Here is a 27,110-nt window from a genome sequence, read left to right on the forward strand (position 1 = left end):
TGTGGAGAGGAGGGAGCTGGACTCTTCTCCCAAGTGACAGGTGATGGACAAGAAGGAATGGCCTCAAGCTGCGCAGGGGAGGTTCATATTGGACATTAGGAAAAAATATTTAACGGAAAGAGTCATCGGGCACTAGAACAGGCTGCCCAGGGAGGTGGTGGAGTCACCATCCCTGGAGGTATTTAAAATATGGGTAGGTGAGGTACTTAAGGATATGGTTTAGTGGCAGATAGGAATGGTTGGACTGTGTGATCTCAGAGGTCTTTTCCAACTTGGTGATTCTATGATTCCAAATGAAGCTTTTATCCCACAACATCACTGCACAGTGCAGCACTCTACAGTAATATTTAAGCTAACTTTGAAATAAATATCGCGGTGGCTGCTAGCAGAATGGCCATGTTAGTTTGGTGCCTGTGATAATTCGCTCTGCTTTTTATTGAATGTTCTCATATGGAAGTTTCTTTGCTGTGGCTGGATGACTGAAATGTCTGGTTCAAGATGAAAAAGCTGGTATGTGTAATCATGAGGAGATCTCCTGGTCCATATATTTCGTAATGATTTAGATTATAATTTTAGGGTCAGGAGATGTCAAGTCCAGTAGATCTTCCTTAAAAACTAAGTAAGTAGTTGGTCAAAGGTTTGAATGATAAGCAGTAAAAATCAGAGTAAAGTGTTCTAAATTATGACTGTTCTTTTGTAATGAATAACTAAACCAATAATTGTTGCTTCATATAAAAATTGAAGTGTTCAGCAATCCTCATCTCTCCTTGCTAGTGAACTCTCTAAGTACATGTAAAAGATGCTGATCTAATTCTGTAAGACATAAGTGATAATTGTTAATGCATAACAACATTAATTTTTAAATTAGTATCTAAAGAGACAAACCAGGCAGCTTTTCATAGCTATTGAAAAACACACACCCGTGTCCAAAATGTATCAATAAAAGAATATTTAAAAAAACAAAAAAATCCCAGGATTACCCCATGATCAGGCTGCATCCAATCTCTGCTGGAAGAGTAATGTATACTGGTGAATCGCCCAAGAATTGCCATTTATTTACTTGTTTGTTTATTTAAAGTCACTGATCTGGCTGGGAAGATGCTACAATTCTTCCTCACTGTTAAATTTCCTTTATCTAGTAACTTAAGTACTGATATCTATCTTTGTCATCTGAAGAAGCTGCATAATCATGTTTAATTGCATTGCTATTAAACCTATCTTAACATGAGTTGTAAAACTTGTATCTACATACAGAGGTGAAATACACTAAATACACAATTTTGTGCTCATTTCTGCTATGGATGAAGGGCTAAAGCTTTTTTATGAAATGCATTGATTTTCTTCTTTATTTTTTCTACTTTAATCTACGTGTGCAAAAAGCAATGAGGAGGACATAATCCAAAACTGAGGGAAAAATAAAAATAGAAAACACAGTCAGCTCTATTACACGAAAATAGAAATCAATATCTGGTAGAAGTTAAACTCCAGTTTTTACCTTTTCCATCATATTTATCCATACATATATAGAAGATTGAAAGTTTTTTTGCCCTGTGGACAGCTGAATCAATTGTGAATAAAGATAACAACCTGTCCATTCATGTTATTTGGAGTTGAATCGTAACTGAGAGTGCAAACGAATGGCAAGGTACAATATGTTAAGTAAAACTCCTTGCTCTCCTTCATTATAGATGTCTGTTTTCTTAACAGTACTTTTCGTTGTCACAGATGAGCTTTTAAACTCTTAGTACAGCCAACAAAAACTGCAGGGCTCCAAAAAGAAACTTTCTGTCCGAATAGGCAGTTCAGATGGCTTTGTTCATAGAGGACGGGATACAAATACAAGGCCCTGAGTTGGTGTCAGTGCTGGTTTTCTGTGTTCTTGATGATGCTGCTCTGGTAAGACAAAAAGTCAGTATCACATTCTGTAGACATATTGTGTTTAAACAACAAAAAATAAAAAGGGAGGAGAGCATGCTCGTGCTAAAGGAGCGTTTATTGAAGTACATGCATAAACTATGGTATGCAGGAGCAGTGCAAATTTTTCAAAGGGACAGTGCAAAAATAAGCACGCAACAATGAAACCTAGGGAACAGAGGAAACAAATAGAAGGGGATGATTGTCCTTGGCACTTATTGTTTGTGATGCAATTTTCTTTTTCTTTCCTTAAGGAAAAAACATTGATAAAGGCAAGCAATAAGAAAGAGCTTACGAATTTAAAAAGTGTGTTTCTGAGAGAAAAGCAGTTTTTCTTTAGGTCTGTTTGTCACTGCTGACACAAAGATCCAAATCTTGATTTGGAAGTAAGAGCAAAAGTGGAGTGTGAAACTATATACCATAGTCACAAAAAACTGTCAAAGAATAAAGTGCAGGTTACCAATTTGTTCCTGGAAATCATAAACTTACTTTGCAGTCATCTTCACTGAACTATTTCCTGAATGACCTACTAATTGGCTGTTACATTAAAAAATAAATACAATGGTGCAGACACAGAGATAACGTAAGCTGTGTAGCTGTGCCAGTTACCTTTTCCCTGCAATTAAATCCTTCATTTATATTTTTTTCTTAGACTTTAAATACACTCATTTTACACCTTGTTTGTTGAGATGCTGAACTAAGTTAACTGTATTTAGCTTTCTTGTTCCTCTTTCATAGAAACACTCAAGGCACAGTATAGGTTACATAGCAAAAAATATTAGCTTAAGGCTAAAAGATCATATTGTAAAAAATGCTGTATGGCAGAAAAGTTCGAGCTCAGCGGCCCACACATTCTGTTGCTCTTTTCTGTAATAATATAAAATGAACCTGCTAATACAACCTTTTATTGCTATTGAGAATATTGTTAGATCTAATTAGATCTTCCTTATAAAAGGACCTCTGCGCCTGCAGAAGGTGTAGGTGCTCAGCACCTTTGGGACTGCAGTCCTACAGCATCCAGCCTGTCATGCACTTTCTAAAGTCTGATAAAATTGCTCTTTCCTTAAAAGTCTTTCTGCCTTGATCATCTTGTTTAGGAAATGATTGGGTTTTTTTTTTAAAGTCATGTTTTGCGTCATTTCTTATCCTTTTGTGATTTCTTTAGATCTCTTAACTTGCAAACAAGGCACATAAATGCAGACAGTGCAGTCTGAGGGGGTTCTTCCAGACATGGAATGTGCCAAATTGTTTGCTTGTTGACGTGGGCTGTGGCTACAATGCCTACAAAGGAATTAAGTATTCTGCCAGAGTGCCCCCTCCATCCTGTATTCCCAGAACAATTTGAATGTTGTGTCATAGCCTTGTGCCATTTTGAGTTCTGCAGAGACTTGCACATTTTCAACTCTTCAAATTAAGAAAAACACAGCTCTGAAGGGTGTTTGGGAGAAGGGAAGGGAACATGCCACTTCTTCCCCCTGGGAAAATCTCAGTGCCTTCCACCCTTTCTCTCTAAATAAGATAAAATATTCAAAACACAGTTTTATGTGTATACATTCTATTATTGAGTTATATAAGCAGCTTTCCTGAAAGTTATGCATCTAGCTTGTATACAAAAAACTACTTGAATTCTAATCTAGTAATAAAAATGTAATACTTAAGGACCCCATCTCTTGCTTCTTTGGTTGGTTCCTATTCCACCCTGTGTGATGACTTGAGATGAAAAAAAAAACCAAACTAGATCTTTGAAACAGAGACAGTCTTGATAAGAATGGTTGGACTCGATGATCCGGTGGGTCTCTTCCAACCTGGTTATTCTATGATTCTATGAAATGTGTCCAAATTAGGTCTGTCTTGATATCCCACTTCCCCGAGCGGTAATACTGCTATGGATATGATTAATTTTCCTTTCCTTCAAACATATATCTAGGCCTGTCTTCTGGATTTGTTTTCTTAGCAGTAGAGGAAAAGCAGTAATTTCTAGGATGTGATTCATCATGTTCTCAGGTAGAAGTCTGCGCGGTCACTTAATTTCCCTGCTTCTTGCGAAGAGGTCTCATGGTTAAGTTTATTTAAGGTTCCTCTTTAGTTAATCCAATCTATCTGCTTTTTATCCTGATTATGGGTAAACAGATACTTGCTGATTATTTGATTGCTAAAGGAAACTGTAACTCTTCTGACTGAAGAAGATCCAATTCCAGATTATTAGTAGACTTCAGAGATGAAAATGGCAGATTCATTTGAATTGCTTTAATACAGTTGTTTTTAATGTAAATCTAATGCTTTATTTTACTGCTACCTTTAATACAGTCAGTTACCTGTCAGTTATCCCTCTTTGTATCCAGCTATTTTTCTTCTTCTAGCCTGGTACCCTTGAGCCACAGAGACCTCCACAGTCTTCCTTAGACAGTTTTCAGATAAGTGGATGATATAAGAGAGTTCCCATACTATACTAACTCTGAATTTTTCCTGCGTCATTGGAATACCTTTACCAAAAAAATTTGTTCTGTGTGCAACTCTCAATGTAGGCTTAATAATAAACTTGCTTGATAACGAATATTCAATTTTTAATTCCTGGATGGCTTTTGAGGTGGTTGAGGAGTGTCCTTGTCTTCCTTTGATTCCTTCCTCAGCTGCAGGGTCCTTTGCAAAAAGCAAGAACTACTTTTCAATCTGTGAATTTCTCCAGTTTTATTAATTGTTTTCAGATTCTAACGGTGTTACAAATGTGATGTATCTGTCGAGCTAGTTATCATTAGTCATTTGTTTTGATCAGTTGCTTTTATTCCCATAGTTTAAATTATGAATGGGTGCTTGTAGCCATGATGTATAAATTGTTGTGTTTGACTTTGCTCTTAAGTCATCTTTCTCTTTGATTCAGCTGTGTTGGAGGAATTCTGAGCAGTTTTCTGGGAAAACAGTCTTTAGCTGCCAGTGCCCTGATGATACATCTCCAAGGCATTTTCCTCCAAGAGTATTGTATGTTCATTCAAAGACAATGAGACATTCTGCTGAATAGCATGCTCTGTGCTGCACTACTTGCAGATATGTATGGGGTTTATTTTGTAATTTAGACATCAGCTTGGCTTACCTAGAAAGAAACAGTTTTTCACTGGTTTTTAATTTATGATTTATCATTAAGACCAGATATTCCAAAATAACAGCTGGTACATCCTCTGCTCTGCATTTATTTATTCTTGCAACTCTGTACAAAGTAGGAATTTCCTGAAATCAAAGCTACTTCTTAAGGTATATGTCGCTGATTACTTAAGGAGCTTTATATCCTTGGGCCAGTGGAATACACAATGGAAGGTTAAAAGGACTGGGGTACAGCTACAGCTTTTTCAGGTAGTAATTTGCTAAGCATTACCTAGCAATTTCAACTCTTTCCATGCAGAAATTTTATTTGTCTGCAAAATATTGCTTGAAAGTATGTTATCTTACCTAATTAAATATTCTTATAATTAATTTCACTTATTCCATACTGGTCAACCTGCAACTTTTTTTTTTATTTACTGCTGTTTTGGTAATAATACACATTTGTTTAGCACCCATTTGTTGGAACTGAATTAATGATTAAGTCTTCCCAACAAAATGTAGCAATGAAAAAATAATTCCCCACACATTTCTTCCTACTAGTACCTTTCACCCCAGGCTGATACGCAAAACTAATTGTGTTAACCTTTCTGTAGGACTCTATAGGAGCACCAAGGCTTCTTCCATGAAAAAGCCTACGTCCTTTGATATAAAATGATAAGAATTATGCTACTTTCCTTATATCTTATTCCTTATATCTTATTTCCTTATATCTTGTTTTCCTCTAATTCTTAAAAATATATATATTTTTTTCAAAATAAGTATAATTTTCCTCTTGAAAGACAAGCCTGTGTATCCAATATGCTATAATCTGTGTGGAATGTGCATGTGGAAATGGAGTGGGTTGCATTCTCGTGTCCATCACGGATAGAAGCCTGAAGTAATTCTGTGGGGTGAGTTTAATCATGGAGCTTAGTGCAGACTGAATCACTCTGTCTGCTATTGTAGCTGACCTACAGCTAGTGCACAGACATTTCAAACCTACGTGTTCCCTTTTTTTTCTGAACATGAATAGAGTAAGATCTAATATGAATTTCAAAATCGAGCCTTTCTTTTGTGCATGTGGTCAGAAGCCTTTTAATATTTCAAGCTAAGCCTTTGCTATAGAAACAGTGTTGGTTTCGGTGCCAGTACTGAATTGCGGCTGTGATTTGGATGGAGGAACTCTGCAGCTGCTCAGCTGCTAATGTGTCCCATGTTTGAGCAGAGATGAAGAAAAATGGCATTTATAGTTCTTATTGTGCCTTACCTTCCTGAATACGGCCGTGCTGAACGTGTTACTGGTATCAACTGTGGCAAAGGAAAGCACAAGAGGCTTACCAAAAAGCACTTACTGTTCATCAGTTGAAGAGTTCAAAAAATGATCTCCCCTTTCTACCTTGTAGGTTTGGAAATTAAACTAGATTTGGAATCTTAAAACAAATATATTAAACCACTATCAGATTTCCTGAGAAAGAAAGAGATTCAATAAAATCTGCCAGCTACCATGGGAGGTTAGAAAAGCTTTGTAAGACCTTTTTTCACTTTAACTAGTTCAGGAAGAGACATTACCTTCTTTCTAATAGCATTCATAAAGATATCATAGAATCATAGGATAGTTTGGGTTTGAAGGGACCTTAAAGATCATCCAGTTCCAACCCCCCTGCCGTGGGCAGGAACACCTCCCGCTACGTCCTTATTTTTATATCCATAAGTACTTTATCTACCCGTTTTTTAAATCCCTCCAGGGATGGGGACTCCACCATGTCCCTGGGCAGCTGCTCCAGTGTTTGAAAACCCTTTTGGTGAAGAAGCTTTTCCTACTGTCCAATCCAAACACCTGCTGGAGCAGCTTGAGGCCGTTCCCACTCACCTGGGAGAGGTGGCCAGCACCCACCTCCCTGCATCCTCCTTTGGGACAGTTGTAGACAGGGATGAGGTCTCCCCTCAACCTTCTCTTCTCCAGGCTAAACACCCCCAGTTTTTACTGCTTTGAGGAACAAAGCTACCGAGAGGCATCTTGGCTTGTATCAGAAATGGTGTGGCCAGCAGGACCAGGGAGGTTCTTCTCCCTCTGTACTCGGCACTGGTGAGGCCGCTCCTCGAATCCTGGGGTCAGTTCTGGGCCCTCACCACAAGAAGGATGTTGAGGCTCTGGAGCGAGTCCAGAGAAGAGCAACAAAGCTGGTGATGGGGCTGGAGAACAGGCCTTATGAGGAACGGCTGAGAGAGCTGGGGGTGTTTAGCCTGGAGAAGAGGAGGCTGAGGGGAGACCTCATTGCTCTCTACAACTGCCTGAAAGGAGGGTGTGGAGAGGAGGGAGCTGGGCTCTTCTCCCAAGTGACAGGGGACAGGACGAGAGGGAATGGCCTCAAGCTCCGCCAGGGGAGGTTCAGGCTGGACATTAGGAAAAAATTCTTCACAGAAAGGGTCATTGGTCCCTGGCAGAGGCTGCCCAGGGAGGGGGTTGAGTCACTTTCCTTGGAGGTGTTTAAAGGGACGGGTGGATGAGGTGCTGAGGGACGTGGGTTAGTGATTGATGGGAACGGTTGGACTCGATGATGCTGTGGGTCTTTTCCAACGTGGTGATTCTGTGATGCTGTGAGAGCCCGGCGGGGGCGGCTCCCGCTGTCCCACGCGCTCCACACGCCACAGGAGCCGCTTCGTCGCCCCGGGAGGGGGGCCCCATAAAGCCCTCCCGGGGCCCCATAAAGCCCTCCCGGGGCCCCATAAAGCCCTCCCCGTGGCGGCGCTGCCCCGCGGCCATGGAGGCGGCGGGCGGGCGGGCGCTGCCCTGGCTGCTGGCGGCCGCGGGGCTGCTGTCGGCGCTGAGCGCGGCGGGGACGCTCTTCCTGCTGGCTCAGTGGCGGGAGCTGGGGGCGGCTCTGAGGGAGCTGGAGGCCGCTCGCCCCGCGCCGGCCCCGCCGGCCGCCCCCGCGCCCCGCAGCAAGCGGAGCCGCCTCCGCACCGAGGGCGACGAGACGCTGCTGCTGCTGCTCGGCTACTCGGCGGTGCCGGTACGGGGAGGGGGAGAGGAGAGAGGCGGGCTGGAGGCGCCTTGCAGCTGGCCTTAAACTTCTGAAGTGACAGTTAATGCGGACAAGAGGAGCGGAGCTAGTCCTTAGCGGCCTGCAGTTAGGGTTAGAGTCATAGTTAGCAGAGATAAGAGGAGGGAGGCGGCTTGGTGGTACCTTGCAGTTGTCATTAAACTTCTAAAATGATAGTTAACACACAAAGGGGGTGAAGCTGTTGGTTAGTAGGTTGCAGTTCAAGTTCTCCAGTGATCCCTGACAGAGACAGGGGGAGTGAAGCTCTTAGTACCTTGCAGTTATGATTAAAATGCTAGTGAACAGAGGGAAGGGGTGAAGCTGGCTCCTAGTGGCTTGCAGTTCAACTTCTCACATGATAGATCACAGAGACAAGGGGTGTGAAGCTCTTAGTACCTTGCAGTTATGGTTAAAATGCTAGTGAACAGAGGGAAAGGGTGAACCTGGCTGTTAGTAGCCTGCAGTTATGGTTAAAATGCTAGTGAACAGAGACAAGAGGTGTAAAGGTGTTCCTTAGTAGCGTGCAGTTATGATGAAACTTCTAAAATGATAGCTGACACAGACAAACGGAGTGAAGTTGTTTGTTAGTAGCTTGCAGCTCAGCTTCTCACGTGATAGATCACAGAGACAAGGAGTGTGAAGCTCTTAGTACCTTGCAGTTATGATTAAAATGCTAGTGAACAGAGGGAAGGGGTGAAGCTGGCTCCTAGTAGCTTGCAGTTCAACTTCTCACATGATAGATCACAGAGACAAGGGGTGTGAAGCTCTTAGTACCTTGCAGTTATGGTTAAAATGCTAGTGAACAGAGGGAAAGGGTGAACCTGGCTGTTAGCAGCTTGCAGTTATGGTTAAAATGCTAGTGAACAGAGACAAGAGGTGTGAAGATGTTCCTTAGTAGCGTGCAGTTATGATGAAACTTCTAAAATGATAGCTAACACAGACAAACAGAGTGAAGTTGTTTGTTAGTAGCTTGCAGCTCAGCTTCTCACGTGATAGTTCGCAGAGACAAGGGAAGTGAAGCTGTTTCTCAGTAGCTTGCAGTTGTGATGAAACTTCTAAAATGATAGTTAATACAGACAAGAGGAGTGAAGCTATTCATTAGTAGCCTGCAGTTATGGTGAAATGATAATTAGCACAGATAAGAGGACTGAAGTGGTTTGTTAGTAGCTTGCAGTTGTGATTGAACTTATAAAATGATAGCTGACACACAAAGGGGATGAACCTGTTTGTTAGTAGCTTGCAGTTATGGTTAAAATGATAGTTAACAGAGATAAGAGGAGTGAAGCAGTTTGTTAGTACCTTACAGTTCTGATTAAACTTCTAAAATGATAGTTAACAGAGGCAAAGGGAGTGAAGCTGTTCATTAGTAGCATGGATTTAATGACGTTTCAGAAATTAATTTGCAGTAAAAGGTCTGCCTTCCAGTTCCCGAGGCTTCAGGTCTGAAAGTGTCTGCACCTCTGACAGACCCTCCATGGGCTTTCTACTGTTCAGCATCCCAGCTAAGGTTCTGGGTATTATGTTGCCATTGCATTTCTTGAAATTGATGGTGCCCTTTCCCTTAGTTTTGAATTTAGGGCTCTGAGCGATCTGATGGAGTAGAAGCTGCCCCTGCTCACTCTAGGGGTGCGGACTAGGTGACCTTTAAGGATCCCTTCCAACCCAAACCATTCTACGATTCTGTGATTCGATTTGCTGGGTCAGAAGAGAACTGTATGTTCTTGCTGTGGCACAACCGCCTGTTTTTTTTTTTTCTACTTCAGCGAAAAGATTATCCTTGCTTGGTAGGAACTAGGTCATGTTGCTGAAAAATTATACAGGTCATACAGTTGAAAAACTTTGAATAGATTGAAAAGCTTTGAAGTTCTGAGTCAGAAGAAATGCAAGAAAAATACTGCTATTGAGGGAACCGTAGTGGAAATTCTGTCCCATTGAGGACTGCACGCCAAGGCCCACAAAAAAAACCAGAGCAGGCGAACTCAGGCTCTTACTGTTTTAACTAGTATTGGTGTAAAAAATTACTTGCAGAAAATACCTTCTCAGTGATGTTCCACTGGCATTTCTGTTAACAAACCATTGCAATGATGAATTTACAGTGCTATCATCTCCATCAGTCTTGGAGCTAATGATATTGTAGAGCACAGGTGTTTGTAGCATAGAGTTTTGGTAATGCAATTGTTTGGGGGGGTTGAGATAAATAATAATTATTTCTTTTTTTCTTCTTTTTAGCTAAGGTCATTTAAATCTTTGTGCTGTTGGTTTAGAATTTGCAATAAGAGACCTCAGCAATTCAAAGAAAGTCTTCTTAGCATGAGGCAAAACCAAAAGATATTGGCTATTTCGTTCTAGCTTCTAGTTCAACTGACCAAAGAAGCAACATTTTTCACTGGACCCTGTGTATTTACTGGAGTGTTTAATTTCCTGAAGTCTTAAAATCACATGGTTTTGTAGTTAAAATGGTCTTAAAAATCACATGAATAATGCAAATTCAAAACCTTATATGACTTTATAGAAACCTATAAAAGGATAACTGGAAAAAACTAGCCTGTTTTCTTTAGTGGTTTTTTTTTTTTTTGATCAGGTAGTGTTAAAATATTTGCTGCCCCAGTGAGATATTTTGTGTGCTGTATCTGAGCTTTTCATCAAAACATTTAGTCTAATCTTCTTCCTGTTTCTTTTAAGAAATCATCTTTGTGATTGGCATCTACAGCTTGGTTTGTTCTGTCTGACACGAATCATGTGTTTTGAGTGTAAAGGATCCACAAATAAAATTGTCAGAGGAAAGATTCAAATCCTGACAGGGGTTTAACGCTATTAATCCTCCTCTTTGTTAGGTGCTCAGGCGTGCATCACCCATGGCAGTTGGATGCCTAGATGGTTTTGATAGTGGCGGTTAAATATGCTGCTCTTCTGTGCTAGGTAGCACGTATGGATGCAATGAATTTTAGTGCCCTCTGCAAATTGCGCTGAGTGGCACGATATGTATTTTGACAGCATGCGGAGACTGCTCATGTGTGCAGCTTCTCCATTTAAATCCCCACTGTGACAGCTGTTGTGTGCCACGTGCTTCATTTAAACATGTTTCTCCTGCAGGGAGTTCCTTGGGGTTTCTTTGGTGTTTTGTTCTTACTGAATTTCTATCAAATATTGATTTTCAAGCCTCCCCACCCCTTTCATCTTTATCTTTATGTTACTCCTTCTGTGCCTTTTGTTTGTTTATGTATTTAGAAATATGTATATTTATTTTGTAAGTGCATAAAGACAGGAAACCGGCAAATCTGCCCCTGTAGAAAGGCTGACGAGAGGGTAACAGTCCAGTAAATTTGTGAGCAGTAAGTTTGAAAATGAGATTTAAAAAGGTTCAAGAAATGATGTCTTGTAGTTAGATATCTATCTAATTATCTGAGCAGTTGCCTTTTTCTCATTCTTTCTTTATTAGAAAACAAAGCTTTTAGCATTTAAATGAGATACTTTCATCTGTAGCTTCTCTTCATGGCCAGGGTGATGCTGGTTGTTGGCTGGATCTTTCATAGTTGTGTTGGAGGTTCTGGTGTAGGCTGTTACCTGTAACACTTTGCTTGAGTGTCATGGTTTTTAATTGTCAACTGAATTGCACTGATTGGTGAAAATAATGCTGCTGAGATAATTGGAAGGGGCTCAAAGCAAGCCGTAATCACTTCAGCAATCTCAACAAAACCACTTAGATTAAAATGCTGTTTGAATTAGAGCACATATGGACAACGTGAATTTTACAAATTACAGGGTAGAAGCCAAGCATTTTTGAGGGCTGTGAGGGGAAAGCGAATGAGTGAATTCTGATATTCCAAACCGGCTAGCTCTTCTCAGCTAATTTAAATGGGGTCTAAAACTGCTAAATACAAGAACTATTGCAGTACAGTCGGGAATCCAGTAAATTCTCAATGTGTATAAGACAGAATTGAAATCCATAGTCAAATATAGCTTGATTTTTGCGGCAAAAGAATACTTGCCATCAAGATAATTGAATCTCTTAGATTTGTTACTTGATGCTAATGATGCATTAATTAAATAAAAATTGATAGAGACAAATAACGTTGCTAGGATTAAACATCAACATGCCTTTCAGATTGACTTGCACTTGTTTGTTCTGTTGTTTGAGTCTAGTGCATTCCATCCTTTTAAATAGAGTAATTGTACAAAGATGAATAAATCTGCAACTCTGGGTAAATATATTCATAAATTATCATATATTGCCCAGCTGTGAAATAATAATCTCTTTCTTTACTGACTATAAACATGAGACTTTCCCATAGACTTGAGGCACTTCTAGCACTCATGTTGATAACAATCTCATTTCTGCTGGATGTTCCAATGAGTGGCAATACATTTTAGACTTGATTCTCAGCATGCAGGACGTGGGACGTGAATGTTTGCCCTGCTAAAACTCATGGATTTTGTAAAGATAGTTTTTTAAATGGGTAAATTTTGGCCTAGTCTAGCTTAAAAGCATCTGTATGAATATCTCTTCTAACTTGTTTTTTATCATGTCTGTCATTGTTGGGATAAACTATTTTGAATGGATATTGGGCCATTCCAAATTCACAAATCTTGGTTATCCCATCATAAGAAATAGCTTACGTAGAACATAAGTCACCTTTCTTATTGGGTATGCCATGTTGGAAGAGTAGCCATCATTTGATGTCAATATAAAATAAAATTGAATGCAATTTGTATTGGCTGATGCTGGCTTTTAGTACTTTCCACTAGTAGAGTCAATGTGTGGACAACCACACTTATGCGAACTTGTAATGCCTAAATGATGCGTGGCATTGTCTGCCAGATATTTTCTTCATATTTTCAGTCATGTTTAAAATGAGATGCATTTAACAGATTCCTATGAGAAAATCTCTTCCTGAAGTGGTGGATAGTGTCACAATGTTAAGGTAGCTCTAAAAAGTTTACTCTTTTAAACACAGAGTATCTTTGTTTTCCGTATTATTTCTGTAGGCAAAGCAAACTGGAGACTTTTATGACATGCATTGTTTTCAACTTTACTTTCTTTGTAATATTAGGTCCGAGTGATGGTGGATTTATGTAATAGCACAAAAGGAATATGTTTAACAGGTACGTTTATTGCCTTAAGCATCACACCTATGTTACCTTCAGGAATACAGAATTACAGTGTTTTCAAAGAACTTGAGGTCAATGACTGCATCAAAGAACTATGCTACTTCCTCTATCAGAATTTACATATCTATTGGGTTATTTGTTTATAAAAAGATAATAGGTGCTACTTTGGGGCTTATCTACACCTACTTCTCATAAATGCAGGAACTTAAGGAGCTCAATTCATGTTACGTGGGGCTATTTCTTTCCCATGTAATTTTCATAAGCAAATCTTGTAGACTTGGTTATTTAAAATAATAGTTGAGGTTTAGTCTTGGTGTTTTTTTGGATGGCCTCACATTTAAAGACTAACATGGGATGAACACACATAGCGTTGAAACTGCTGAGGAGTAGTGGGATCTAGATGACCAATTTGCTTGCCTTCCCTGTCTTGGACAGCAAAAATAGGGTGCTGGGTTTCAGATGTTACTGGTGGGGTCTTGAAACAGCCTGATGGCTGGGAGAAGAGGAGATGTGAGAAGTTTCTATGTGATTTGCAAAGAGAATATTGGGTATCAGTCAGTTTAAGAGGTATAGTCTAGCTTTGAAATCTGTAACAGATTGAGTTGTTTTCTTTTTGGAAATGAGAAGATTAGGAATAAGCCATTTTCTGAATTAAAGAAAACACTTCATTTGCTGTCTGGTTTGTGTTTTCAAATGGCTGTAAGGTCCATTTGTCTCAACTGATTTCATCATAAATGAGAATTACCATAGTGTACACGTGTTAAATACTGCTTCTGAAATGGTAGATCAGTTCTGATTGGAGCTGAGGCTGAACTACAGGCAAACTGAATTTGTTTCTTTCAGCTCCAGACTTCTGCACTCATGCTGTTTGGTGCCCTCTGCACCTTCTGGCACTCCTGACCCTATTCAGATTTATCTCTGATGCTGGCTTCCTCTGCTGTGGGTCTCTGTGATATTTGCTACTTTTCAGGCACCTTTCTTATTTATCTTACACTTACCCAAGGATAATCAAGATCCTCTGTGTTTGGGAGGGGGAAGTAATTGAATACACTAATGGACGTAGCATTGTAGGGTGGAAAATATGGTCATTTACTGGAAAACTGGCAGAAAGGCGTTAACTGAGGTTACTGCCTGTACTGATTAAAAGGGATAATTGCTGTACTGGTATTACAAAATGGTTTTCACTTTACTCATGCTTTCTAATTAATGTTCCAAATTGTCATCTTTAGGGAAATCTAGTAATTACTGTTATTTTCTGTTGTAGAGAGTTTTGTTGAAACAAGACAGGACTGTGTTGGCTGGATAGAAATGTTCACAGAATTAACTTGGCTGTCTAATTGCAATTACCACCTTTGTGTTTTCCTAACCTGCTTTTCCTAGGAGTGGTTTTTTTTTTTGATTGTTTATTTTTTTAAATGCATATTGGGGATCGCATAAGATAAATCTTGTTACAGAGACTTTTTTTGCATTACTCTTGCCTGTTATGCTTTCTTCTCATTAAGACTTTCTGCTTGAACTAATTCAGGGGGAGACAGAATTTATTGTATTACATGTTGCTGAATACTTAAAGCTTAAGTCCAATTTCTAATATACCAGCCTGATGCTGAGGGGAGCTTGGTCCAGTCTGGAGAAGAAGTACATGTGAAAAACTTGATTGTGATTTAGCTGTAGAAAATAGGAATGAAAAGACTTCTTTTTTTTTCTCTGTTTAAACGGTCTGAATCCTGAACTGCAATGAAATACCTGTAAAGCAGAGAAGCATAGAGTATATTTTTAATGTGTGTTTTCAGTGTGTGTTTTCCACAGGACTCTTAGTTGTGGCATTCATCGGTATTTTAAAGCTTTTCTTCTACTGTAACAGGATCTTGGGGGTCACTTACTTAAAGGGAATGTAATGATGCCTTGCATCCATGGCATTGTAAAGACACCTAAGCCTCTGACAGTGAGAATACATTATGGAGGTGGTTGTCTGTCAAACCTTTATCAATTGATATTACAAATGGCATAATGTCCCTGTGTATGTAATTGCTTTTCTGGATACTCTTTCAGTAAGTCTGAGTTTCTGCTAATGATCAAATAGTTATTTACAGCAGAAGGCAGTTAAATCCACAGGCATTAATTTTGAAATCTGAGGGGCTCCCACTTCACTGTTCCGATCTAATGCTACTCAATTCAAGTTTGAATTACTTTTTGGTTTTCTTGCAAGGTTAAACTCACCATTTCTTCTTTCTTGTGTTCTTTTGCTTGTTCTTGTTGTAGGCCCCCCGGGACCCCCAGGTAAGTTACTCAGACAATTGCTGTAACATTTTGGGGTAATTTAAACAGTTGCTGGTACAAAATGTTGAAGTGTAGAAATGTATCTCTTGTAGAAGAGTCTTCCTTTGCTCCTTAGAATGACTGCCTGCCTTTATAATTTTTGTGTTGAGGTCAACTCATGCCCCTTCTGAGATGGGGGGAGGTTTTAAGCATTACGCTTTTCTAGTGGTGGGAATAGAATAACATTTGCTAAAACATGTTTGATCAAAACCCTGATAGAATTAATTAAAAGTGTTTAAGTTGCATTTATCTAAAGAGACGTGTGTATATATAAAACCTACGAGTAAACTGATATTATAATTTAATACTAAAAACATGTCTTTAAAAAATGTCGATTACTGATTCCACCCTCCTACCTCCCCCAAAACTTTTCCTCCTTTTCTTATTTAATTCCCCCTCTGCTCTCATTCATGCGGTTGCTAGGCTATAAGTGTGGTTACCTGCTTTCCTTTTGCATTTCCTTAGCTGTGGGTCTGCTTAGAATAATTCCATCAGAAAACTATCAGGTACTTTTTGTTTGTGGGGTTTCAAATGGTATAAAGAGGGAGTGATGTCTTCTGTATCAACCAGTAGGTAAATGCTTTTCTTGTGTTAGGTCAGTTGGGCCCATACCATAAGCAAGGTTAAAGCTAAGATGCTATAGTTGCTGCCAAATTCAGAAATACGATGGGTCCCGCCGTGTTTATTCTTGAAGCAGGATCCAAAGGGCTGATTTGTGCTGGCCTTAATGCAAAATGTGTGCACTATACACTTCATTCAGCTTTTTTTTGCTAATGCCAGGGCAAACAAGCATTTTACCTTTAAGTTTGGTTTCAGATTGATTTTGTTTGTATTGTTTGGTGGTGGGTTTTTTTAATTTTTTTTTTTTTTAAGGAGGATGCTCTATTGGCACGGAGAACTTAATGGTCAATTACAGGATTTTGTATATCTAAGGAATATACATGTACTCACATACTATATGTAAATATGATATATTTAAGGATAAGTTGCATTGTAGAGTGGCAATTCAGTTGTGCTGTTTGGTTTGTTCAGGGCCTCCTGGACTTGATGGGATCCCTGGCTACAATGGATCAGATGGAGTCCCAGGTATACCAGGACAAAAGGGAGAACCAGGAGTAAATGGAAAAAGAGGAAAAATAGGTAATTTTTTTGGTGGTTATTCAAAAAAGGACTCCCTTCTGTTATATTTGGATGTAGTTACTTTTAGACCTTTGTACAGGGAGAAGGGTTTCAATGTTTACAAAGAAGATGCAGGTTACAGACTTCTGTAGCGTTCATTGCCTTATGCTAAGCTTTGGTATATTACTTCAGACTTACTTCACAGTGAGGAAGATAGCATAAATACACTAGAAATTAAAGCTATCGTATGTAATTAGTTGAATCTCAATATTCTGAACTTTCATAATGGCCCTTTGACTTCAGATGTCTTAGAAAAGGAAGCCAGAGTTTGGGGCTGGAAGTTGTTATATGTTACCACAGTTTTCATTCCATATTCATGACAGCTGTGGCAGGAGCACTATATTTCTGTATTTTTCTTCTTTTCTATGTTGTCCGTTTAGGCTGGAAACTCTTGGAGCAGCTTTTTTATTTGTTTCATGTAAATAGGTAGAGGGAGGTTTCACAGTGTGAAAATGTTACTAGGTAGCTGTGCTTTGCTGGAGGAGTAGAAAATAGGCAAAATAAAAGTGCAATGTGTGTTGTAATATTAGTGCTTAATTGCTTTAAAAAAAAGTCTATTTCAGCTGTGAAATGAACGTATTACTTCACATCTTTGCTTAGTATTCCTACTTACCCAGAGATTCTCCAGCCAGCGTTAATGAGGTCCAAGTCTGTACATTTCCTGTTCAAAATGAAGAGATCTCTACGTAAAGAATGTTTGATTTGCATCAAATGGATTGTACACCGTTTCCCTTCATATTAGGTTACAATGTTTTTTTTTTTTGAAACCAGAACAAATTACAGCTCCCAGTTAAATACAGATGAAAAAAACCAACCAGAGTGAATATGGTTTTGCACTAAAAAATATATTGCTTGATGTTTAGCAGTGGAACAATGTTCTTAGTACTGAAATCCTTTTTATTTCTAGGTTTGCCAGGACCAAAAGGTGATCAAGGACAGAAAGGAGAACCTGGAGTCATGGGTTTACCTGGCAAGGATGGTATGCCGGGAGTAAAGGGTGCAAGAGGACCAAAGGGTGAAAAGGGGGATGCAAGCAATGATGTGATATTAGAAGGTAGGAAGAAATGCTCTTAGGAACTCTCTTGTAACAGTGCACTTGACAGAAAGAAGATGTACTCTGCTTCTGAAGCATGAATGTGATCTGCAAGAGCAGGACCAACCAGCAGAACCATTGTCCACAGTGAAGTTTTTGAGGTTTTGAGCCCAGGAAACTGTTCTGTTTTTAATGCGACTCTTCACGAAAACTTTTCTGCTTGGGCTTTGGATTAAGGTGTACGTGAATTCCATGCTTTCCTGTACGCTTCCAGACAGCTGATCTCCTCCTGCTCTTTCTTGCAGTGTAGTTTTATATTTCTGTTAGTAAATGAGGAGCCGTTTTCCACACGGGAAGAGATGAAACAGCCACAAATATAAGCTGTATAAAATTATAGCACTGTAGCTTCTGAAGTTGAGATCTTAGATACAAGAAGTAAAAGGCAACAACTCTCTAATGTGCCTGTAATCCAGACAGATAAATTACAATTATATCCTATAACTTGTAGGGTTCTGTATGGTTCACCTTCTAACAAAGAGCATCCCGGTGAGTTTATTGTGACTTATATTTCTGTACGTACTGTACACAGACACCTCTTAAGAAGAGAGCGGCTGTTTCAGAGATGTCTCAGGAGTCCATCACATGGACACGTACAAGTCTCTGTGGGTTGCCTGTTGCCTGCAGAGCCTGTGATATTGTGCTCCGTTTTATACGTAGGTGCAAAAGGTGAACCTGGACTGCCAGGCCTCCCCGGACCACCTGGCCCCCCAGGGCCTCCAGGAAAACGTAAAGGTAAAGGTAAAGTGCAGCTTCAGGAGAACATAGACAGCGGCACATGCACAGGTTAGTTCTTTCCAGTGTCCTTTGTAATATTATAAACAGCGTCAGGATTAAACCCGTGGCTCCAGGTCTCACAAAACAGGAAGCACGTGTTTAATTTTGCCAGCATCAGTAAAACTGCACAAACCTAAAGCTGAGCACATGCTTAGGTGTTTTCCTGAAATATAATCTACAGCGCAACATTAGTCCCTTAATCATGCTATGTTAACGTTCAGGCAAAGTATTTATACGTGGTGTTTTCTGTTAGGTAGGGTATATTTGAAAAGTAAGAGAAATACAGTTGAAATTTTTAGGTTTTAAATGCTGAATTTTAATTTTACATGTAAATATAACAACTGGTAACTAGGCTATGTTTCTGCACAGTTTGCTGAGATGAAAAATATTTTTTTAAAAATTATTATAAATGCTGGTGACCGGCGAATATTTAATACTGGGTGGCATATATATATAATTTTTTTCTGCCTTTTATTTTTAATATAGCATGTAATTGTAACTGTGGTAGCATGTAAGAAATTCCATGAGGAGATGCTGGGTATTGAAGTGTTAGAACAGAGCCCAAAGAGCCTCCTTGCAATGGAAAGTAAATGGCTGGACCAGAAATCTCATCCCCTTTGAAATTTAGAAATGCATGGGCTGTTGTACGAGATAGAATGGGACCATTTACTCATGTAGCCTCTTTTCAAGTGTTGAAACAGAATGAAGTGCTTTGGAGGATAAGATATATGTGGGTTTCTGATGGATTTTAAATACCAGTGTGCAAATGGGAGTTCTACTCAACTCTGCAAAGAGGAGATCTTTTTCAAGGAGCGTTCATGTTTTATAAGGCTGTGAGATCTTATTACCAAAATTCCAAGTATAAAACAGCTTTTGTAATTAAATAGTCATATCCCTTTGAAGAAAAAAGAAGACACAGACTGATTTACAACTGTAATTAACTTTTTACGTTTGAGTACTAGAATGATTTCGCTAAATTAAATTTTCAATCAGGTAAAACTTTATTTCTTTAAGAGAAGTGAAGAATTAGTTGGAAGCCCAGGTGTATTTGTCCTCAGTGGTACCCTGAGCCAATTCTAAAAGAAACAAATTATCTCTGCTCCACACTCCCTCCCGCTATCCTTCCCACCCTTCCTAGACAGACCAAATACTGACTTTTAATGTCTTATGAACTCCATTAAGTCTCGGCTAGAATATTTTATTATCAGAATCAGATTTATTTTTTTTTTTTAGGGAAAGAAAGCAGTGGGAATTTCATGTCAGAGTCTCTGATTGAAAACTGTCTTTTTAATCTCAGTAGCTTTCTGTTTGTGCAGCTGAAAGTTCTCAGAAGTTATTGCAAATATTCTCAAATTCAAGTAGTGCATTTGGGTTCATTATGAACACTGACCAGGTCCTTGACTGTTCTATAGTCTTAGATAAACTACTGTACAGAGACCTGCTCCTTCAGTTATCTGTATCTATAAGACTCAGCCCAAGAAAATGAACTTGTGCATTGCAACTTATAATTTCTGCTGCGTGGATTCCTTTTTTTGGGATATTTTGAGATCAGAAGCTGGAAAGTGATCTAGATGGATTGCTAGATTCTAGCTATAGGCATTAATCTTCCTGTGGCTGGATTTATTGTTTATGCCTTATTTTGGAGATATGCTGTTATCAATTCCAGACTTTCAGTGTTGTATCACCAGCTGTCTTAGATAAGTATGTGGGAGAAATATGTGTTCTTGCTCTATCTTGGAACAGTTTCCTTCTGCATGAACAAAGAGAGTATATAACCTAAAGGACAAAACAAGAATGTAGTATAATCTGTCCTTTCTTTTCTGAATGTCACACTACCCTTTCAGCATTACTTTATAGTTATTTCATATTTTTACTCTCTTTCTTATTTAAACTTCATCACAGCCATTTAAATCCTGTAAATATATTGTAAGGCAAAAATGACAATGTGTGTCCAAAAGATTTTGCAGCCTGCATGTCAGAGAGTGTGAAATGTGTAAGAAGATGAAAGTTAAGAATGGAATTAGTAAACAAGGCTACAATTAAATCAGGCTACCTTCAGCAAAGAGCTGAGAACTGTTCTCCGTGGTTATTCATTCTTAGCAAAATGAAATTTGTGGCATTGTTTTAAAGGCAGAAGAGGTATTTGGGTTTACAGAAAAAGGTCTATAAATACTTTAATCCAGGCATTGTTTTAACAGTAAGTGCTGAGAGAAAACCCAACCAGGAGGTTTAGATTGGATATTAGGAAAAATTTCGTCAGTGAAAGGGTTGTCAAGCTCTGGAACAGGCTGCCTGGGGAAGTGGTAGAGGCCCCATCCCTGGACGTGTTCAGAAGGTGTGTAGACGTGGTGCTTAGGGATATGGTTTAGTGATGGACTTGGCAGTGTTAGGTTTATTACTGGACTCAACGATCTTAGAGGTCTTCTCCTAAGTGAGAAGACCTTCTTCTAACCTAAATGATTCTGTGAACTCCAGGTGAGACGTGTGCTGTACCAAATGATGATACCCTGGCTGGAAAAGCTGAAGAGAGAACCCCTGGTCCTTCAAAAAAAGCTGGTAACTTGCTAGAAGGTGTGGCTTACTGCTGCTTATTGTTTTAATGTCACAGATAATAATGGACATGTGCTTTTTCTCTACTAGAATGTGTCATAACATCTGTAGGAAGTCCTGTTCACTTTGTCAGTGTACAGCAAACATTTGGAACTTGGATGCGGGAACCTGCAAATATAAGTGATGAAAGGATTTGGCTTACCACGCATTTTTCAGGTATGCTAACAGTAGTCACTGATAAAAAACCCTACTTTTTATACTAACGTTGCTTTAGTGCCTTCAGCCTAAACTAGTATTTCTAATCATGTATAGCAGGTGCTTTACCCACATCTTTTTCACAATATTTTCCATGTTACCTGTATAATACTCGACTATACTATGGTTACAGACATTTATAGTATCTTTAGACACTTTAAGAGTCAACATCAGATTTTGAAAATAGTTTGAGGATTTTAGTTTTTTTAACCAGTCCAAGTTCAAATGCCTGTTGTTTGTGCTGTTTTATTCTTTTCTTTCAACAGTTTCCTAGGGCTCTACTTCCCTAAATTGTAGATAGAAGTTTTGCCTTTTCATTTAGCTAGGCATGGAAATGAATCCGATGCTGCATGAACTACATTTAGTGCAGGAAAATTTCCAGGACCTTAGTGGAAAGTAAAAGTATTTCCTGTATGTTTACCGACTGTGTTCAGAATTAGGGCCCATCAGGTCAGGGGGAAGCAGGCTCTTGAATGCCTCTATACATTTTTTTGGTGTTCGTTTCTGGATTATTTTATCATATTCCAGCATGTTGAATCACTATTGAAAATACAAATACAGTTGTTGTCTGTCAGATATTTGATTGAGAATTGACTTTCAGTAGAGACTGAATTTTAGGGTAGAGACTTCAAAATCAGATGAAGCAAATTATAGTCCTTTTTTTATGTTTTCATTTAGGAAACTCTGTAAAAGAATATGAGAATTCCAATGCCTTGCTGAATGACAGCTACAGGACCATTAACATCCCGGGATTCTATCATGGATGTGGTCATGTGGTACAAAACAACCATCTGTACTATCAAAAGGGAGGAAACAATGTCATTCTGAAGTAAGTCAAACCTAGTTGACTTAAGGCAAGTAATGTTGTGGAAGGAGGAGCAATGGGTTAAGAGTGACAGAGGTGAACCTCAGAAAAGCAGTGTGCTTGCTTTGTACCATTTTAGGATTCTTTTAGGGTCCTTTCTAGAATAGGAAGAATAGTTCAGAATTCTTTCCAGAATAGAACAACTAATTCTTTGCCATGTATAACTAGAATGTGGGCCACTAGCCTTCCATCTGCCTGTGCAGATGCTGTTGGGAGAGAGAAAGTGAGAGAGTAGTCCAGGTCCATTACTCTGCTGTGACAGTCGGTTCTTTAAGCATTGTACTACATGATAGGACAACCGGACCTCCAGATTACTAAGATGTCACGTGCAGAGATGACAACAGATCTTTCTTTTGGCTCTCCTGGGATCCAACAGGTTTCTTTTATACATTTCATTGCTGTCTTGCATTTGGATTCTCTGCTGTGCTCTTAATTGTGAGAAAGAAATGGGAACTGACTAAGAAATCTGGGAGTCATTAAAAATAAGCCGTGCATTTAGCTGCATTAGAGTACGAATTGGTTCAGCTGCTGTTTGGGAGACAACAGATGAGTGGCTATATGATTGTAGCCCACTTGTGGAGCTCTGCCTTCCAGAGCTTCTTGCTGGATGGAAGCACGTGCTTTGCTCTTGGACAGCACTGTTCTTACCCAGTAGGGGTTGAGTTAATACCGCTGGAGCCGAGGAATGCACTAAGGCACCAGCTGAGGACGTGGCGACCTGGTGAATTGCTCGTTCTGCTCTGGAGGAGTGGCTCCGCTGTTTGATTTCCTCATAATAAGTTCCTACAACTCTCCCAGCCTATCTCCCTGAATTGGAAATTACATCTCTATTTCTTCAGTTTCTACTGAGGACAGAGACAGACAATACAAATAAAAACCAAAAAGTCTCCTCTTGTGGGAAGAGCCAAAGAAAGACAGTCCAAGGGCAAATGAAAGATTGCATCTGCTTTCAAGTTCTTTTGCATGACTCTGATGTTTGAGCCAAGAACATTACTATACTTTGATGTCTGTGCCCAAGCAGGTGTGAGTGCTGCTTTCCTATGTTCCTTTGGATGCTGAGGAATGTCAGCAAACTGCTTGGATTCTATAATATTTATTCTGCCAAAGACAAGCTCACTTTTTGGCAACCACCTTTAAATATCTTCAGGGATTTTGTTTATACATCTGTAAAGGACTGTCTCTGTCTAAGCCATAAACAGTGATAGGACAGAGGTTCCTCACCTTTGCTTGGGGACTGTTAATTGGGAAATGCCTTCACATACAGATGAACGCAAGCTATTTGTAGAATTTTCAAAACTTCCCTAAGAAGTTGCTGAGAAATGGCCCGTCTGTTCAGTTATTCACTCTAACATTGTTTACTTTCAGCACAGATAGGATGAGGCAATAGGAATTCTGTGACAGAGAAATCCTTGATTTTAGGCTGCATAAAAGCATCTGGGAGTGTTTGTGTTGATTTAATGGGAAAGACAGGTTAGGACCTGGTTGGTTCATTTTGCAAATGCTGAAAACATATTTAAAAGGAGCTTGCAGTCACATTTGAAAGCTGCAAAAACTAGGTTTGTCTGACCTTTGGCAAGTTTTCTCATGAAGGTCAGGTCCCTGACATTATGATGGCTTCATCCTTTCTTCCTTTGTTTCATAACACGTTTTCCCACTTCTCTTCTTTTTGGTTGACTTCATTCATGTTAGTGATCAGAAGAGTGTTTGTAGCTTGAGTTCCTTGTGGTTGATGAAAATATTAGACTGTATCTTGTCATTTACTCCAAGGTGTCAGAAGATTAAGGAATTTCTGAACTATTTGGAGTTCTAGACTAGAGACTCTTCCACTTCCCCCAGTCAAGGGTAACCTCAAGAATGAAACTTCACTTTTCTATTCCCTTCAGGGTTTTCACATAAAAGAGGAAAAGACAGGGTGTTGTGTGGCACAGATGTTATATTTCTAATTAATCTTGAGATGATTTTTATCATTTTATAGAAAAAAATCCTGAAGAAAGTCTGCATTTCTATGTGACTTTTGTGGCTGAGGGCTGTTTTTCTAGCCCTTGCCTTTGGATAAGGTTATTAACAAGTGTGAAGCAACTAACAAGACTGACTGGGTTGACACAAGTTTCTCTGAGATCTTCTCCAGCCCTGAAACGTTTCTTTATTGCACAAATGTGCTGCTACAATACGGAGTTGCCACAGACGTGTTTTACAAAAGCTGAGGGGAATCATCTAGTTAGTCATTCTTGGCTTTTCTTAGGACAATTTTTCCAGTATATGCTATCAACGCCTCTTCCACAGAAAAATTATTCCTCCGGGATTTTTTTCTTCTACTTTAAGTTTCTGGATCTGAAATGCTCCTGTCATTAAGCCTGGATTTTCAGAAGACTTTTGTAACCGTAGCGGATTCCTGTGCCGAGTAAAGTTTTTTGTCTGTTTGAGGAATGGAGCTATACAGCTAGACAAGTCAGACAATGAAATGTGCTTCATTACAGAGGATGTTACTTAAAAGGATAAGGCCTTTCTCATGGCCTTTGCTAAAGCAGTGTTATTAAGTGATTAAATGCTAACTGCAAATGTATCTTGATAGTACCTGATTACCCTCTTAAACTAGCAGAGGAACTCAATTTTGCTGCTTAGCGCTGCTGTCCTCAGATTATCATTCTATTAAGGAATTTCAAGCAATAAAAACAATTTTATAGGAGAAGAGATACTCAGGCAGTTCTGTTAGAGGCCAGCATGAGGTCAGAATTTTGGCTCTGCAAAAGCAGATTTGTTATTCCTTTGATGTTTACTTGAGCAAATCCCTGCATTATCTGAACTGTTTTCAAAAAAAAGGAACTCTTAAGACTAGGTGAACCTGCCCAGAATTCACGTTGGTTTGGTCAGTCACATTTTCTCCCTTTAGTTCTTACCTAGTAGAAAGCAAACTTCTGTACAGATTTCATTTCACAAGTTTGGGCCTTTACCTGGTATCTTTTTCATCCTGCTGATAATAAAGTTCATAGACTAAATAAAGTGAAACCTAACAAAATGAGTTCCTGCCTGTGTGCATCTTTCAGCTTGGTAATTCCAAAGTAATAACTTTGGAATTTTCTCCTAGAGTTTTGGAAGGTGCTTCAAGTGGAGTACTTTATCTTGAAAGATATCGGAGTGGTCCTTGAACTCAAGTATTTTCAACAATGCTTCCATCAGTAATAATGCACTCTGAATTGATTCAACCACACGGTGTGTGTAAAAATGAATTTTTTAACCCAACATACTGAATAATTACTTCATCTTATTTCAGACTTGGGCTTGATAGAGCAACGTTGGGCAAACTACTCATTGAAAATGCCTTGTATCATGGTCGGAACTACCTATTTTCTAACTCGAAGACGTATTTCAACATAGCAGTGGATGAGAAGGGTCTTTGGATTATATATGCCTCAAGCACTGATGAAAATATAATAGTAGCACATATCGACGAAGAAACATTTTCAGTCATTCGGCATATCAATACTACTTATCCTAAGTCCAAGGCTGGTAATGCGTTTATAGCATGTGGCATTATGTATGTTACGGATACTAAGGATATGACAGTAAGTTTCGCTTTTGATTTATTGAAAGAGAAGCCGATTAATGCAAGGTTTGAGTTACGGTCTTCACCCTCTGTTCTTGCTATGCTCTCATACAGTCTAAGAGATAAGAATTTGTATACGTGGGAGAATGGGAGCTTAATGATATACCCTGTACATTTTGGCAGATGAATATATTTTGAAGTGTAGCGTATGGGGACCATGTTTGACTAAACAGATTATTTAAAGCTATACAATATCCACATGGGAGTCTCTTCACTTCGTATAATTTTCTGTTCTCCGATGGTGGTTTGTGAGTGTGCGTAAGAGGTAGATCAGGTGCCTTTGTATAAACACACTTCGATTATACAGGCCATTCTCATATTTTTAAAAGAAAAGCTGTTCAGTATTGCAGCTGGCACACAGCACAGACTTGCTTTTGTTTTCCCCTTGTTATTCAGCTGATAATTATTTCTAATGTACATTGATTATTCCATGGCCGTGTGCTCAGCAGAGACTATTTATAGCCTTCAGTTGCAATCATTTTATCTGCAATCATTTTCTAGTCAGTGATTATGGTCTAGTATAAATGTCTCAATAATGAGCTTTTGTGTACAAATACCTTTGTCATTTTCACTTAATACTTTTCACTGATTTTCTGTGGACATTTTTCTAAAAAAAGATAATAAAGCTATTAAAAATAATAGAAAAAACTGCAGAAGGTTTCAAATTTGACAAGTCCAGCCAACTATTATATAATCAAAAGCAAAATGCAGTCCAAGGAAAATGGGGATAACTGCATTATTAAATACTGACTATACATGAAATCATGTTTAGTAAATGGAGTGTGGGAAGAAAAGTAACGAGGTAGAAAATTGAAGAGAAGATGTAAAGTTTATGATTAAAATTCCCTTTTTAACAGTGTTTGTGTTGCTTGTGTTAATGCAGACTCTTCCTTGCCCCTAATGTAAACTATACTTAAGTACAGTAAGGTATATTTTAAAAACATTAAATTTCCCCACGTTCATCCATACAAATGAAATAATAAAATGAAGGGTATATAGTTTTTCTGCCGTTCTTAGAAAAATAAAATACCTGGAGCAGGAATGCATGTATTCATCATAGTGCTTTGTGACTTAATGTGTTGTTCATCTTAATTCAGAGATTGCCTACTCCTGTTGAAATGTTTGAGAGCTAGAGGTTAGAAATAATAGAAACATTTGGTTTTAATTTTGTTCTGGTATTTCAAACTTCTAAATCTAACATTGAAACGCTGTTGGTTTGTGTATCTATATTCAGAATCACACTCATAAAATACTTACCCATTTTTTTAAGCTGCTTGTGTAGGTTGGTAAAGCTCACAGAGCTCATCCAAATATTTAGAAGCAAAGCATCGC

The 27,110-nt window shown here is 38.9% G+C and overlaps 1 protein-coding gene across 2 annotated transcripts; it reads left to right on the forward strand.

Annotated features, from left to right (window-relative positions):
* Positions 1 to 7,751: 7,751 nt before the first annotated feature.
* On the forward strand, positions 7,752 to 26,839 carry GLDN (gliomedin). Of its 2 annotated transcripts, XM_069866819.1 has the most exons (10): positions 7,752 to 8,003; positions 13,085 to 13,136; positions 15,402 to 15,419; positions 16,491 to 16,598; positions 17,545 to 17,691; positions 18,388 to 18,513; positions 20,980 to 21,060; positions 21,145 to 21,270; positions 21,988 to 22,138; positions 25,446 to 26,839. In XM_069866819.1, exons 1-10 carry the CDS (start codon positions 7,752 to 7,754, stop codon positions 25,903 to 25,905), a joined length of 1,521 nt encoding a protein of 506 aa, XP_069722920.1. In that variant the 3' UTR covers positions 25,906 to 26,839. The 2 variants fall into 2 exon arrangements, with proteins under 2 accessions (XP_069722920.1, XP_069722921.1); XM_069866820.1 differs by lacking the exon at positions 7,752 to 8,003 and having other exon boundaries at positions 12,872 to 13,136; positions 15,349 to 15,419; positions 25,446 to 26,836.
* The last annotated feature ends 271 nt before the right edge of the window (positions 26,840 to 27,110 follow it).

The sequence above is a fragment of the Phaenicophaeus curvirostris genome, chromosome 12, assembly GCF_032191515.1.
Source record: "Phaenicophaeus curvirostris isolate KB17595 chromosome 12, BPBGC_Pcur_1.0, whole genome shotgun sequence".
NCBI lineage: Eukaryota > Metazoa > Chordata > Aves > Cuculiformes > Cuculidae > Phaenicophaeus > Phaenicophaeus curvirostris.

Coding starts and splice junctions, on each gene's coding strand:
- GLDN (XM_069866819.1), top strand. CDS start 7,752: ATGGAGGCGGCGGGCGGGCGGGCGCTGCCCTGGCTGCTGGCGGCCGCG. Junction 16,599..17,544: donor TGGAAAAAGAGGAAAAATAG/GTAATTTTTTTG, acceptor TTTTATTTCTAG/GTTTGCCAGGACCAAAAGGT. Junction 17,692..18,387: donor CAATGATGTGATATTAGAAG/GTAGGAAGAAAT, acceptor TTTTATACGTAG/GTGCAAAAGGTGAACCTGGA.